This window comes from Triturus cristatus, chromosome 8 (assembly GCF_964204655.1).
Source record: "Triturus cristatus chromosome 8, aTriCri1.1, whole genome shotgun sequence".
Taxonomy (NCBI): Eukaryota; Metazoa; Chordata; class Amphibia; order Caudata; family Salamandridae; genus Triturus; species Triturus cristatus.
The window spans coordinates 116,525,260-116,540,238 of record NC_140591.1 but is presented as its reverse complement, the minus strand read 5'-3'; the positions used below and the strand labels follow the sequence as shown (position 1 = coordinate 116,540,238).

General features: G+C 47.6%; 1 protein-coding gene across 2 annotated transcripts; it reads left to right on the top strand.

The window, feature by feature from the left end:
• Positions 1 to 1,944: 1,944 nt before the first annotated feature.
• Positions 1,945 to 14,651, top strand: UPK1B (uroplakin 1B). 2 transcript variants are annotated; one of them, XM_085621139.1, is made up of 8 exons: positions 1,945 to 2,065; positions 9,353 to 9,439; positions 9,799 to 9,999; positions 10,218 to 10,292; positions 11,293 to 11,415; positions 11,865 to 12,044; positions 13,592 to 13,675; positions 13,993 to 14,651. In XM_085621139.1, the coding sequence occupies exons 2-8, from the start codon at positions 9,374 to 9,376 to the stop codon at positions 14,041 to 14,043; spliced, it is 780 nt and encodes a 259-aa protein (XP_085477265.1). In that variant the 5' UTR covers positions 1,945 to 2,065; positions 9,353 to 9,373; the 3' UTR covers positions 14,044 to 14,651. The 2 variants fall into 2 exon arrangements, with proteins under 2 accessions (XP_085477265.1, XP_085477266.1); XM_085621140.1 differs by lacking the exon at positions 1,945 to 2,065 and adding an exon at positions 4,529 to 4,678.
• The last annotated feature ends 328 nt before the right edge of the window (positions 14,652 to 14,979 follow it).

Genomic DNA, 14,979 nt, shown 5'->3' with positions numbered 1-14,979 from the left:
CGTTGGTAATACAGCGCTAGCTTGGCCAGATATTCCCTGATAGCTGGCAATAAAAAAAAGCGCGCTAAGCGATAATTATCGCCAGCCTTAGATAATATGCCCCTAAATTTGTTGACAATAAGGAGTCTTTGGGTCAAAGGAAAGGGTAGATTTGGAGTTGAAACTCCATTTCATGTCACGGCACACAGTGTATACCCTCCCGAGATTTTCTTATGCAGAAACCGCTGCTTTCAGGCGTCATTGCCCTATTGTCTTAGGATACTAAAACCGAGAAGAATACAACTCCCAGAATGCAATATGTCAGGTGCGGTTACGCCGCTTTGTTTTCGTCCGTCTGCTCAGAATAACACCTCAGACCCAATGTACAGTGTGGGGAGTTTAGATCCCGACACCTGCACTGCGCGGGCTTCGTCATTCCACTCAATAGGGACTCAGAGAGCCGACACTCGGCGCGGCCGACGCCATTCCAATCCGGTGCGGATAAAACCGGTTCCCGACGCGTTGGGCCCACAAATGAGCATGTAAAATGGGGCCTTTTGAGAGCGAGCCTACGTGCTAAGGCAGGATGTTTACTTTTTACCTGCGGCATTCCAGAAGTCCAGAAGAAGCACATAGTCTTCATTGTTCATGACCAATTAAGTTATCAGCATTTTTACATTGGAAAAGACATGTAAATTGTCATTTACCGTCCGGTCAGACAAGACATGTCAGTTGTCTACTGGTTCTGCAGCATGACGGTCCCCTTCAGCCAGGAGTGCCTTACAAGCACCACTCTGGATTCTGGGACTTGTAGTTTGTTTTATAATAACGACTACATTGCATAATAAATGCAGGACAGCGAGTACCAGAGCTCTTGAGCTTCTACCGTCCATAATTAAATATCTTTCCACCCAGGTTTGTTTTCTTGCGTTCTGACACTTGCAATCTTCCCTTTAACGGGGATTTAAGGAGACTACAAGTACCAGAATGCAAAGTCAAATAATGGCATGGGTACCTGGAAAACTTGAGCTCTCTGCGGTAACAGAATTCAAAGAAAGTGCTGGGACATGGCTATAATATGCTCTGCCTATAATTGCAACGTCGAATAAATACGTAATTTCATTATTTTTCCATCGTGCGTAGTATAATTGGGTAAAAAGCCTGTGGCAGCAAGTTTGAGGGTTACATGACACCCCTTGTCTCCTGAGGGATCTGTTCAGTCGTGTTTGTACTTCGGGGAGCAAAACAATAATAATAAAGACACAGGCATCCATGTAACACTTTCTAAACTAACAACAACTTTCAGGAAATTATTAAAGTGTTGGGCATTTCTATTTGACCGAGCAAAGAGTTATAACCACCTGCCCACAGGTGATGTACCTTTCTCTACCCTCCCCCAGGCAGGTTTTTATTTATACTGCCCTCTATCAAACATCCAAGCTTCATAAGAGCACAGGTTGCCATGTCGAGACATGAATAGTTCACTGTAGCCCGCCTTTCCCATTGCATTCTGGTACTTGTAGTCAGCTACATTGCGCAAAATAAGGGGAATACTCTCCTGAATTCGGTGAAAGGATCCTGAAATGTCATCGAGGCTGGTGAGTGCACAGAGGTCCTGTTGGTATAATGGGGACTGTAAAAAGTACAAGTACCAGAACGCATATGAAAAGAGGCGCTTCTCACACGTATAGCACAGCCTGGAATGTATCCCACACGGGATAAGTGTATCACTTGGACAGTGGTTCGACAGGCCCCTCACCTGTCAGCTCACAGGCTCAGAGCCTCACCTGACTTTGGTGTCTGCCTCCAACCCTGTGCGCACAGAGGAACGCTGCCATCTGAGAGACACATTCCTGCATAACGAAGGCGCATTAAGGGCCAGTCGCCGTGACCCCACCCCGAAAACACAGGGGGAACTGGTTCAGCCAGGTATTGGGTCACGTGACACTCTCCCGCCAATCCCAGCGCGCCGTCGGCAGTGGCCGGGGGAGCTTTAAAGAGTTTCCAAAGGGCCTGTTGAGCAGGTGTGTGTATCTCAGTCCAGTGCGAGCCGCTAGTGGAGGAGTGAGGTGTTTGGGAGCAGCAGGTGAGTGAGAGCTGTGTGCTGTAGACGTGTGGGGGTAGCATGTAGCTGTGATGGGACAGTTGTGTACTTGAGACTTGCTGCGAGCCAGCTTGTGTGCCTTTGTTTGCTTAACTGTCTAATCAGTCTGTTTTTGTTTGTGTGCGTTTTTTGGTTCATTAAAACACTCCTTGTTGAGGGTTTTTAAAATATTTAGTATTCCATGAGAGGGACATCTCGTGCGGCTTATGCTGGGCCGCCAATGCCCACGTCTTGGGAACCAGCCCATATTTTTATTTTAAGCAAACTCGGGCGATGTAAACTTGTCCTATTCGCCTTCGGGCACGAGTCCTCCCTCTGGGCCCCCAAGCTCCTGTGTGACTTGATGGCTAGGCGTGGTATCTTGAAAATGTGTTCGGCGCAGCAGAATTCGATTTAAACAAAACGCCCGGGACGTGGCGCGCAGAATGTTAACTTAGTCCAAAGCGCTAGAGGCCGCCTTCTTTCATATTGAAGACGGACTGCGGCCCTTCGGGTCGTGGCCCCTCGCTTTGGAAGCCATTACCTGGCGTCTCGCGCTGGGATTTGGCGCTTGAGTGTTAAGACTGTTTTGCGGGTTGTGGTGATTCACATGCGTTGGGCATCTTTAGCTATGTGTGATTAACGCCCGATTTGTCCTTCAGTGCGCTAAAAACTGGAGAAATAGCTGCATTGCTTTATTTTTACGTTTTCTAATTCCACATCTCGGGCTGGCCGTGGCTTGTAGTTTCCTTTCGCGCTCGCCCACACGCCTGTACTGTGGGCCAGGGGCGCGCGGGGTGTGGTGCGTGTATGGGCCGAGGGACCCCTCCCGACGCTCATTGAGGGATTCTAATATCGATGTTTAGGTTTCCAGACTAATTGCGCTCCCCAAAAATGATTCGTTTTAGGCGCTGATGTTGCATTAGCACATGAGTCTTAAGTTGAACGTGCGAATTTAAAACAACCTGGTGTATATATTTTTTTTTTTCCCCCTCGCAATCAAGTGTTTTACTCAATCGAGGCGCTGGATCGTGTAAATATGACCTACAGGAGGGCTGTTGTCTGTTCTGTTGACCCCTTTATCACTGATCCGCAGCCTGTGCGCCCCCCCCAGTGTCTGCAGGTGAAGCTCGGGCCAGGGAGTTCGGTAGATACCAACAGTGGTACGTGAACCAATTTCAAGTTGACTGCCATTTTCAGCGTTCAACCGGCCCGCTCCCCCTACTACCCATGGGAGCTGCGGCCCTGGGCGTAATACCCCCCCCCCCCCCCCCTTTCTGTCGCCCTGTGCTTGGCCCATCCGAGACCTAGGGAGGGGCGCTATTCAGACTGGGCCTAGGACGGCGAGGTCAAGGGTGTCGCATTGCGGCTAGAGCTGCCGACCCCGGAAGCAGGGGTTGAGCCTCGGCGTTAGCTCAGCATCCTCTGATTCTGGGCAAATCCCCTTAATCTCCCCTGCGCATACCACTGTGTAACGTAACTGGTGCTCGTGTAAAGCGCTCCAATACTTACGGGTCGAGTTCGCGCTATATAAATCTGCAACAACAAAAAGTACCTGACGTGGTTGAATATACGTGCCCGGCCCCCCCCCCCCCCCTCACCTGTTTCCTGTGCCATCCAAAAGCTGCGGCACGCTCCCCTTGACCACACTGCGGAAGCCATGATGGGCCTGGCTGGCATGAGTATCGTGCCGGCACGGTGGGGGCCTCTGTACGGAGAACCTCACAGGGCTGGTGGCCATGTCGCGGTGGCTTGTCCTGCCGAGCCGCGGTCTGAACGGGGTGAGCAGCTCTGCCTGGGCTGGGAGGCCAGCGGGCTCCGAAAATTGCCATGTCTAATCCACTTTTGCCTGTGTGTGGGGGCTGTTACAGGATTTACCGCGATAACATGAGCGAAGCTGGCGCCGCAGACCTATTCCTCAGCAGATGTAAAGATGGGCTATAGCCCAGCCTCGTATCTTTGCAGTGTGATTCTGGTATGATTGGACTGCACTTGACCTATTTATTTGATGCGTTTTTATATATAGCGCGGACTTTACCCGAAGGTGTCACAATAGGAACAGTAATGATACACGAGGGGAAAATTACAAGTGAGCATGTTACAAAAGCAAACGTTAGGTTACATGAGGCAATAGTGACAATTGTGCATGTATCAAGAGCAAACGAGTTACAAGATGAAAGTGACGTGTGCATGTTACAAAAGCATACAAAGTACAAGTAGAGGTATAATACTGCACTAAATGGCAGACACTCAAAACACGAGAACAGAATTTCCCATAATGGAAAGACTTCCTTCAGATAATAGAGAGGGTGTGAATTAAATTTGGAAGTGTCTTTGAAGGAGGCGGACTTTGAGGTCAGTTTTGAAGGCCTGGGAAGAGGTGGTGGTTCTGAGCTGAGGCGGAAGTGAGTTCCAGATTCTCACCGTGTTGCCTGAAAAGGATTGGGCCATCGATCTTTCCATCTTGAAAGTGGGAGGTTCAAGCAATACATTTTCCGCATTACGTGATGGTCTGGAGCCTCCAGAGTTTCAGTTTATTTGCCGGGTAGCGAGCAGAGGAGGGCAAGACTTTGTGGGTGATGCAGGCAGTCTGGTAGACCTGAAGTCACCCTCCAGGTGAGTGCACGGTGTGGCCTGAGGCATCTGCTAGGTGCTGCTGGTGCGAACTGCTGTAGGGGTGACGAGTGGCTTCAGTAACCAGTACTTGGGTGAACTTGTTTCACTCGCTGGGGGCGGGTGGTCTGTATGGCGTTTGCTGCTGTATCCGCTCTGTGTGGACAGCCCCGCAGAGTCGGTGTCCACTCACCGGGTGGATTGCCAGAAACACGAAGGGACCTCGCCTACTAGAAAGAGCGCATTACTATGAGGCAGTTTCTACCCAGTTGAAGGTTGCGGGGGCCGTGGGGTATGCCCGCCCACTTCGGCTCCACGCCCTGGCTGCTGTCACGGTCTCTGGGCTGGCGTTCCTTCACTGCTAGGAATGTAGCTCTGGTGTTGCGGCATTCCTTGGTGACGTTCATAGATTCCACTGGCGAGCTGTCGCATTTCTTTGTTCCTTCCTTTGTGGTGGAATTTGTTGATTATTGCTATATTTACTATGCGAGTGCAGCGGAGGAAGAGAGGCGGGGGGGGGAGGGGTATTTGCAACTAGGCAAAGGAGCGAAGATGTGGGTGGAGGTGCTTGCCTGAGCAGTTTCTTCAAGGACAGGCAGTGTAGACTTTTTTTTCCCCACCTAGTGTTTCCGATTTTCCTCCCCCTGGTGGTGCTCACTTGCAGCTGGAATGTTGGGCCATTTCCACGCACATGCCCCAGTTGTCCCAAACGTAGGTGTCCTTGTGTGAGCATCTGTGACACTGCACAGGAGGCTCGGGCTCTTGCAGTGACGTCTGCACTCGAGCCGTGGGCTCCGGACTGTTTTGCCCGACAATCTTTTGGCTGCATGTGTTCCATGGTGTCTCCAGGGATTCCTCCCACCCCCCCCCCCCCCCCCCCCCACTAACCAGATGTTGGTACCTGAACCCTCCTACAAGCCACCCTCGCTTCTGCCCCAAAAAAGTATATCTTCTGGCAAAACACCCCCCAAATCCTGGAAGCTGGCGGCCGGCATTTACGCGTCTTAGGACCTGGTGCGGGTTTTAGGGTCCCAAGCTGGCTTCCTTCTCTAGAACCCGTCGTCGTCCGCTTCGAGCAGTGAGTGTAGCCTCTGCGCTAACCTGGCTTCTATCCGCCTGGAAGACTAGTTCAGCTTCCCTGACACCACCTTCTCCAAGGGGGGCGTTTTCTTGACTAAACTGACTTCAGATTCTGAATATATACCAGACGGATCGTAGAGCGGTATAAAGGCGAGAGTACAATATTGCGTGTGAAGAGAGCTCCGGCATTCAAAATTCAGCAATAGGTCAAATGTATACATATACTCATCTGACATGTGCTTGGTGATAAACTTGGTGCAGTATATACAAGGTGGTTCAGGATTTATATAAAAGGTCCTTTTTCACTTAATACGGGACACACAGCATCTTTTTCACTTTCCCCCGGCGCTTCATTCCACAATCACATTTTCTCTGGTTTGCATAACTCAGCCTGTCCAAGCCACACGCGGCCCAGTCTCTCTCCACCGGGACCACTCCACACCATCCTGTTGGGAATAACTTGGCACTCGGCCCCATTGTTAAACACTGGCTACATTCACATTAAAACACAAGGCACGGGAATCGTCCTCTTTCACAGCAACTTGCTACTCGGGGTAGCGATTACCTCTGACGCTCCACACATCATTATTCTTACAGCTATTAAAAGCCAAGGACCTCGCAGAATCTTCGCCCAGGCGCCACTAAAGGGCATACACAGCCATAACCTGATTCGGCTCCACCTTAGTTTATCGTTTTACACACTGCTTAACATGTGTTCCACACGCCTGACATTCATGGGTCCTTTGTCCATAGGCTAACCAATCCCCCTCCCCCACCATGTCCTGATGAAGACCCATAGTGACTACCGAAGGGAGTCCATTGTGTTGAAACATTGATGATGTAACAAGGCTCAGACCAACCAAGGCCCTACATACCAAGAGGAGCATTAATAGCCACTAGGGCTCATGGTTAGGAGTCTGACCCAAAAAACTTTGTTCTTTTCCCTTGTATATAAATCCTGAACCACTTTGTATATACTGCACCAAGTTTATCACCAAGCACATATGTCACATGAGCACTATATGTATATATTTGACCTATTGCTGAACATCCTCTTATTCTTGAAAAAATGAATATATTTGAATTCAGTAATTCAGATAAAATGCAAAGTGGATCTGCATACACCGTTATTGTGATTATTCCAGATGACTACTCTTACGTCAAGGCGTGTGATATTCATGCCCTATGAATATTTGGGTTATGCGACTCGTAGATGGAATTACTTTTAAGAACCCGACAGAACCAATTTTGTTAAACGTTATACCCATGTTCTGAGGGACACCGGGGCGCCCCACTTTATTGGTGCATTGGTAACCAGCGTACGGGCAAGTAACGGGTAGCGTGGGCGATCAACGGCCATTGATATCGCTCTAATCTGGCTCGAATTAAAAGCAGCAAACTCATGAATTGTCAAGGTGTGAATTCGGTGAAGAGGGCAAGGGTTGACTGAACACTTTGGTGGCATGGGGCATGAATATGGTGCATCACCAAGGGGGTGACTGGGGAGAGGAGTACCCAAGGGGAGGGTCGCACAGCAGGATGTGTTCTGAACTAGTTGGGTCTCTATGGTTGAAATGTAAATAAATGAGTGTTGTGCTGGTTTCCATGCATGGGGATATGATGGGCGTCCTTTTCTAACCCGCTTGATCATCTCCTGGGCACAAACGGTGTCTTTAGAGAAGATGTGGTAAAGTCCTCTTCCAAGCTTGCACGGTCAGTTCTCTGCAGCATTATCTGGGAGAATGGATTGCGTGGCCTGTCTCTGACACTAATATTGCTGGCTCCTACCTCTTTTAGTCTTGTCTGGCTGTCTTGACTCAGCGTTTACTGTACAATCTGCAGTCTTCAAAGCCGAGGAAGAGGACTTTAATCCAGGGAGGACTGAACCTGGCTACAACTTGATGCTCTTAAACGCTCCAGTTCTTATGAGCAGGCTAACTTCATCTGTAATTCTACTAGTTTCTTGTGTCGAGTACCGGAAACCGAAACTTGTGTTCGCGTGGCTAAGCTTTCTCTGGTCCAGTCTACGCGGGTGACAGCCGCTCTTCCAAGTGGGACATGACCTCAACCAGTACCTGCTCAAGATTATCACTCGCTCCTCATGGACAGGTGAAGCTTGTGAGCGGGTGCCGAGCGATGCAGCATTTCTAGGCCCACTACATAGGTCTATAGATTGGATCCAATAGACCAGGCCAACGCATAACTAAACTATGGCTATAGGTCTGCTCCTTGTTCATGGTGGGGCGGTTTTACCTCCTGTGGACTCATCTGGGTGTTTCTTGGAGGGTCATGGGACAAAAGGAAACTGCAGTGTACTCTAGTCACTCAAACGTGGTCTTGGGAGGTCCTGGTTTGATGGATTCTTGACGCTTTCGAGGATGGCTTTTTTTTCATAGGAGTGCCTGAGGTGTCTGTAGCTGTAGTGAAGGGGTTCTGTTGACGGTCACCTGTGCATTTTCACACAAATCAATCTGTCTGATTTGTATATAGAGGCCACACCAGAGGGGGTTCCAGTGGTGAGACATCTCGACCTTTGAGTGCATTGTGGAGTCAGATGTGGTTGGGTCCGTGCTCCATCGATTGAGCACCATGGTCCTAAGCTTGCCTGTATTTTGGGAAGCAACATTTGAGTGTCCCCTTCCCCCCCCCCCCCCCCCCCCCCCCCCCGTAAGTCTTATGGAAGAGAATTGTTTCCATCCCGAGGAAGGTGGAGAATATACAGTCAATCCACCCAAACATGTAGAGTAATTGTTATGCGATCTATCTACACTGTACATTTACCTGTGATTGGACTGTACTAATCTTCCATGATGTACGTAGTCCCAAAAACATTGATTTGTTTGTAGGCTGTAGCTTATCTATCTTTAAATATTTTTGTGGATTTATTTTTTGGTATGTAATGTGACCACCACAGTATTTTTCTAGACCTTTGGTGCTGGCTTTCTTGTGCACACTTGAATGTGCATTAGAGTGTGGAGGGGAAATAACTTAATACCGTAATTAAATGTAAAGTTCCTCACCCCCATCTGACTTTAAACTTCTCTAAAGCAGTCTTCTGGGGAATGGGTAGGACTGCTCGGCTCTCACCGTGGAATGGGTAGGACTGCTCGGCTCTCACCGTGAAGTGGACTAGGTAAGCAAACGGTGCAGCGAAACTGTACTTGCCTGGTCCTGCAACCATCAACCAGAGGCATTGCAGAATACTCCCGAGACAGGTTGTGACATTCACCAGACAACCCTCCAATGACTGTAAAAGGTACTTTATTATCTGATGTAATGCCAAGTCCACGTCTAGGCCATGGAAGCGAGGTGCACAAAGACAAAGGTACAGCAATCCCATGGGGTTTGCAGGACTCCAGGGATTAGCAGAGAACTGGGCATTTTATTTGGTGTGGCTGACCTGGCTCTGGGTTAATTCATTGTATTTGATTGGGGCGCTGTAATCTGCCCATCCTGCTGTGTGTGGGTTGTTTGGGGTGCTTCTTAGAACTGCGATGTCTAACCTTTACCGTGGGTTATCAGGCCTCCCGTGCCCTCAATGCCAACAGTGGTTGTACCGTTGATGGTCCTAACTCAGTGTATCTACTTGTTTTGCAGTATTGTTAGCAGTGCTGGAAGATGGCGAAAGACGGCGGTGTGCAAGTGTTCCAAGGCATTCTCATCTTTGGAAATGTGATCATTGCGGTACGTCAGACTTTGGTTGCCAATAATTCAGGTGCAATTTTTGAACACATGCGGTGCTTGATTGGTGCCAAGAACCTTTATTTGTTTGGTCTTCTGTCCCTTGTATTGTAATACAGTTGATTGGCAGATTGAGTGCTAGAAGCAGTGAGACTCCATCATTGCTGAAGTCCATTACACCAACACTTATTCATCACTTGTGGTCTGCAGATGGCCCTGGCCTTCAGTGCTGGAGGCTTTCAATGTGTCTTCAGTGCATTAACGCCTGTTGGTTTCTTGCATATGGCTGGGATGGCCCTGGCCTTCAATGGGTCAAGTGTCTGCTAATGCACTAACGCCTGTTGGTTTCTTGTGGTTTGCAGATGGCTGGGATGGCGCTAACAGCTGAGTGCATATTCTTTGTGTCGGACCAGAGCCGCCTTTACCCCCTTCTTGAAGCCACAGATAATGATGACATCTTCGGCGCGGCCTGGATAGGCCTCTTTGTTGGCATCTGCCTTTTTGTCTTGTCCATAGTGGGCATAATGGGAGTCATGAAGTCTAACCGTAGGATGCTCTTGGTGGTAAGGCACATTTTTTTTTTGTTTTCTTGACTTTTCTCCTACTGTTCAGTGTGAATATTTACAACAGCTTCTCGGGGCAGGGGTGGTGGCAGTGGACTTTATATTGTGTGGTCTTTTTTTCTGACCCACTTTCTGTGAGTAGGTAAAGAGGTGCTATTGCCTGATGTAATGGTTGACTTCCTGAAAAAAAGGTATTAAGTAATTATCTTTCTTTTCAGTATCTGATTCTCATGTTCATCGTCTACTGTTTCGAAGTGGCCTCTTCCATTACTGCTGCAACACAACGTGACTTTGTGAGTATGATTTTGGGGTGGGTGTGCGGGATGTTTGGGTGCAGCCAGTTGTGGTTCGTTCAAAAAAAGCTGAGATCGAATGGACAGATGCAGACTGGTTGTTTTCTCAGATCATCCGAGTGTATGCTCAACTCAACAACCCAGAACCTGGTAATTCGTTGGCCAAAGTGTTGGCCCTTCAATAAATGCCTTAGTTCTTCAGAAGGAAACTTGTGTTGGTAGTCATGAGCTTGTGACCTCTTCTGTGGCATGGGTGCTTATTATTGTGTATATAATCCAGAAGGGGCTCCAAATCCCTAGCAGTTTAGTTGGCTAAGGAACCAACTTTTGTTAGAAGGTATGCACTGCGTGTGTGCATGGTTTTAATTTTTTTGCTCCTTAGTCCACATGCTGTGTCCCTTGCAAGACCTTTCGTGTCAGACCTGGGGCTTGGAGCTCACCTATTGCCTCATTGGCTTCATCACTCATTTGCTTGCTTTCATGTTGGTCAACACAACATCACTTCTCCTTGTGTATGGCCCTCCTGGAGCATCGTCTCAGTACTAGTGTCCTTCCTCTGCCCGTGCTTTTGGGAGGTAGAAGAACGCTACAGCATGCGTCTTACAGCTGACTAACTACGGTTTCTTGCCTGTTTGATCGTTCCTGTGTTGCCTGGTGGTTGTCTTGCTTTTTCCCCACCCACCATAAAGCGATGTGACTTGTCTCTAAAGCATGGGTCAAAGGATATTGTCAAAGCCAGTAGCTCTCAAATAGGGGAGACCATTGGCTTTGCCAATGCTTGTTTCTCGGGGGATCGTACACCAGTCTGAATACACTCCAGCCCTGCCCCCGAACTCTGTGTTCTTGAACCCAGGGAATGATTGATCCAATGGCATGACTGCCCTTTGTTCCTCCATGTTGCAGGTTGATTCAGGGATATTTGGGACATTGGCATACAGATGGTGTCTTGAAGTAACACAAGTCAAGTTCTGACCCCTGCCGTGTTTCTTCCTTCTTGCAGTTTACTCAGAACCTCTTCCTGAAGCAGATGTTGGAGATGTACCAGAATCCCAACCCAATCAACAATGACCAGGCCATTAAATCTGATGGCGTTACAAGGACTTGGAATCGTCTTATGCTGTTCGTAAGTAATTTACCATCTCTGGTCTGTCTTCTCGCCCTGTTGGACACTAGACTAGCTGATCCTCTGCAAGTCCTGGGTTTCAAACCTCTTCATTTGATTGGAGGGATGGTGAGCTGTTGGGGTTTTGGTGGCTTGTCTGAGGCACCCTGCAGCCAATTTAGATTCAACTCCAAAATGCTGCTATGTCCTGTTGAAATGTTGGATACCCTTTGACGTTCCCTAAGCCTATTAATAGATGTGCTGCGCCATGAGGGTACCACAAGAAATGTATACTTGTTGGGGAGGGGGAACAGTGGGGAGGGATTACTTGAATTAAAAATACTTTGTTGTCTGAAGTATGTGCCAGAGGGGGTGGTACATTGCCCATGAGCAATGTGGCCCATTTACGGTGGTCTTTCAGGGAGGCCGCTGTGCAACTTGTTTCTACATGGATGTTTGTTCCCCCCCAGAATCAGTGCTGCGGCGTGAACGGCCCTTCAGACTGGCAGATGTACTCGTCTGCTTTTAGGACGGTGAACGTTGATGCAGACTTCCCTTGGCCACGACAGTGCTGCGTGATGGATCCTTTACAACAGCCAGTTGACTTGAATGGCTGCAAGCTGGGGATTCCAAATTTTTACAACAGTATGGTACGTTTTACTACTCCCGCAGTAGCTATACACCCACATCACACCCATATTGGCATGGTTGTACAGGGTAGAGTTTGAAGTGTTATGGTGGGGAAACTTGATCGAGTTTCTAACTTTTTTGTAAAGTAGACCACTGTTGTAATTGCTCCTGACATTGTGTACTTTTGCATCCCCTTTGCAGTGTTAACATGCTTTGTAGTAGCTGTTGAATTGTTTCAGTGCATTGTTTGCACTAACAAGGCTGCTGTGGTCTAGCTACCACCAGAGTTGATGCATCCAGTAGTGTGTAGGCCAAGAACAGCAGTTGCCAACTTGCCATATGCATTGCTCCCCCTCCGGGGGTTTGTGTTGCTCTGAAAAGTGGTGACTATGATGTGGGCTATAAAATGCTCACCTCTCAACGTGTATTTGAGGCAACCAAGCCATCGCATTATTGGAGCCCTCTACATATTTCCACCTCGGAGGAAGGGTAGGTGGTGGGGAGTAGCTTGGAAGGGTTTTCTTCTTGGAAGTGCTAAGACCTTTTACCCTCCAAGCCCAAGGTTGGTGGGTGCATGGAGGCGGGTAAGTGTTTTGTTCACACAAGTGCACCTGGTGTGATACTAAGGGGCTAGAAGCTAGTACACTGCCTAAAGATATGCCCTATCAACAATTGTTAAGTAGGTGTGTGATGTAATGAGCTTGTTTTTGCCGGGACTTCAGAGAGGACCTTGGCACCCTATCACTGCGGGGTGCTCCTGGATGTACCTAGTGGCTTGAGGGTGGATACCACGGACTCCTTGAGGAGAAGGACAGTGGACCCACTACACATTCAGACCACCATTTTGGCCATTTCAATTGACTAATCAGTGTTTTTTGTATTGTATGAGCTCATTGAACAGAGTGACTAATCAATCAAGGTCCTGATGTATGCCAGGAAACCTCTTTTAGGGCCCGCTGATGGGCAGAAACATGTTGACCACTGAGGGGGTTATATTTTATATTTAAAAAAAGTTCCCTTTTTTACTCTACCCCATTGGACCTACAGAATAACGATTTTTGCCTTCTGGAGCTAGTTTTAACAAACGCCGCATATTCTAATGTCACATGTTCTCTGTCCCTCACTGACTCTATTTTCACAAAACACCTGCTCCTCCCATTTTGGCAGTTGTAGCCTACCACGGACCTTGCAGTCCAAGTGTGAGGAGGGGACCCAATGATGTAGCATGTGACCCCATGGGGGTGTGAGGGTTCTCGTCCTCAAGATTCCTTCCCCGGAAATAATTACGTTAAATACCTACCTATTTTTTTTTATAGGGCATATCTTTAGGCAGTGTACTAGCCCAGGTATAATTAAGTGTGATTAATGTACTGGTGGGATTAGTACGTAGCTGGATAGGCCAAACCTGTGTTCCCTAGTGTGAATATTAAAGTTTCGCCCATGCCAATTTTCTCTTTTCTGAAGCACAAAGACCTATTTTAGAACTTATAATTTAAACCTCAATTTGTGTTTACTGTTTCTTTTGCTCACTTACAGCCATTCTCAAACTAGACTTTCTCTTCCGCAGGGATGTTATGATCAAATTGCTGGTCCTCTGATGCGCCATGCCTGGGGCGTTGCCTGGTTCGGGTTTGCTATTCTCTGCTGGACAGTAAGTACTCTGGGTTCATTTTTTGAAGGTGAAGGCTTGATTGTACTATGTAGTAAAAATGTCTAACTGCTTAAGAACAGACTATCCTGTTGGTGGTAGTGGGGTGATGAAGCCTCTCCATGCATATTGCATTTAAACTACTGCTGTAACTTGATAAATTGGGGGTTAATAGCGAAGACTGTTTCAGCTAAACACTAAGGGATCCTGCACAAATATGGAGCACTTGATAGTTGCTAAGGCAAATTGTCTTATCACTACTATGTCCATAATTTCCTACACGAGTTTGCTCCTAATAGTTGTTAATCTTGTTCTTTCAGTTCTGGGTACTCATTGGAAGCATGTTCTACTGGAGCAGGATTGAATACTAGAAGCTATGGACCAGTTTCTTTTTCTCAAAGACTATAAGACTGCCCTTTTGTCTTGGATGCCTTAACCAATGTGGAGGACATGCCCTAACCAATATGGAGGAGAATGCCTATTCACACCTGTGAATTATTGGTCCTTGGGACACTTCTGGGAAGGAAAGCTACCCTTGCGAGTACCTCTTCAGGATGCATAGCTATTGTCTTATACCCAGTCTTTGTATAGCATTCCCCATCTTGTGACCTGTATGAAGGAGCGCTTGTATGTAACGCAGTTGTTTTGTAAGTAACCCACACATAGTTTAGTTATGCAATCCTGAAATGAGGTACATCTGATCAGACTGTTGCTCTCACCAAAGATTGTATAGTATTAGACATTTTAGAACTCCACAACTCTCCTGTGAAGCACATATTGTAGCTGCATTTCTTTGGAGAACTCTACTTTTTGTATTAAAACACCTTGGTGGTAGTGGCACTTGACACTACCTGTATAATATCTGCATGATTGTTTTAAAGCGTGTGTATTGACTCACTGGCTGATTCCCACAGTCACTTGATAAACTTTTATATATATATTTTTAATTGTGCATTAAAGTCTATTGTTTAACTTGGAAGTAGTCTACCTAATGTGTAGTGTTGCTTCACCGATTCTCTAAATACAGTGCGTCTCGGAGTAAAACCTGATCTGGCTCCTGCCCCTGCGCCCCTTTGCACCCAAAGAAGGCTGGCTGCTCTGGAGAAATTGTGCACTTGCGCGTGTCTATTCACTTTGCTCAACCTGCATGTCCTAAGTGCAGTGGTATAAGCTTGGTGGAAGGTAGGGCCTGTGTTGTGAACGGTGGCTCAACTAACCCCTCCCTATAGATGAAGGCCTATGGCTTTATTTCAGATTGAGGCATTCTCTCATTCAAAATTTGAAACCTTATGTTTTTGGGAATAGAA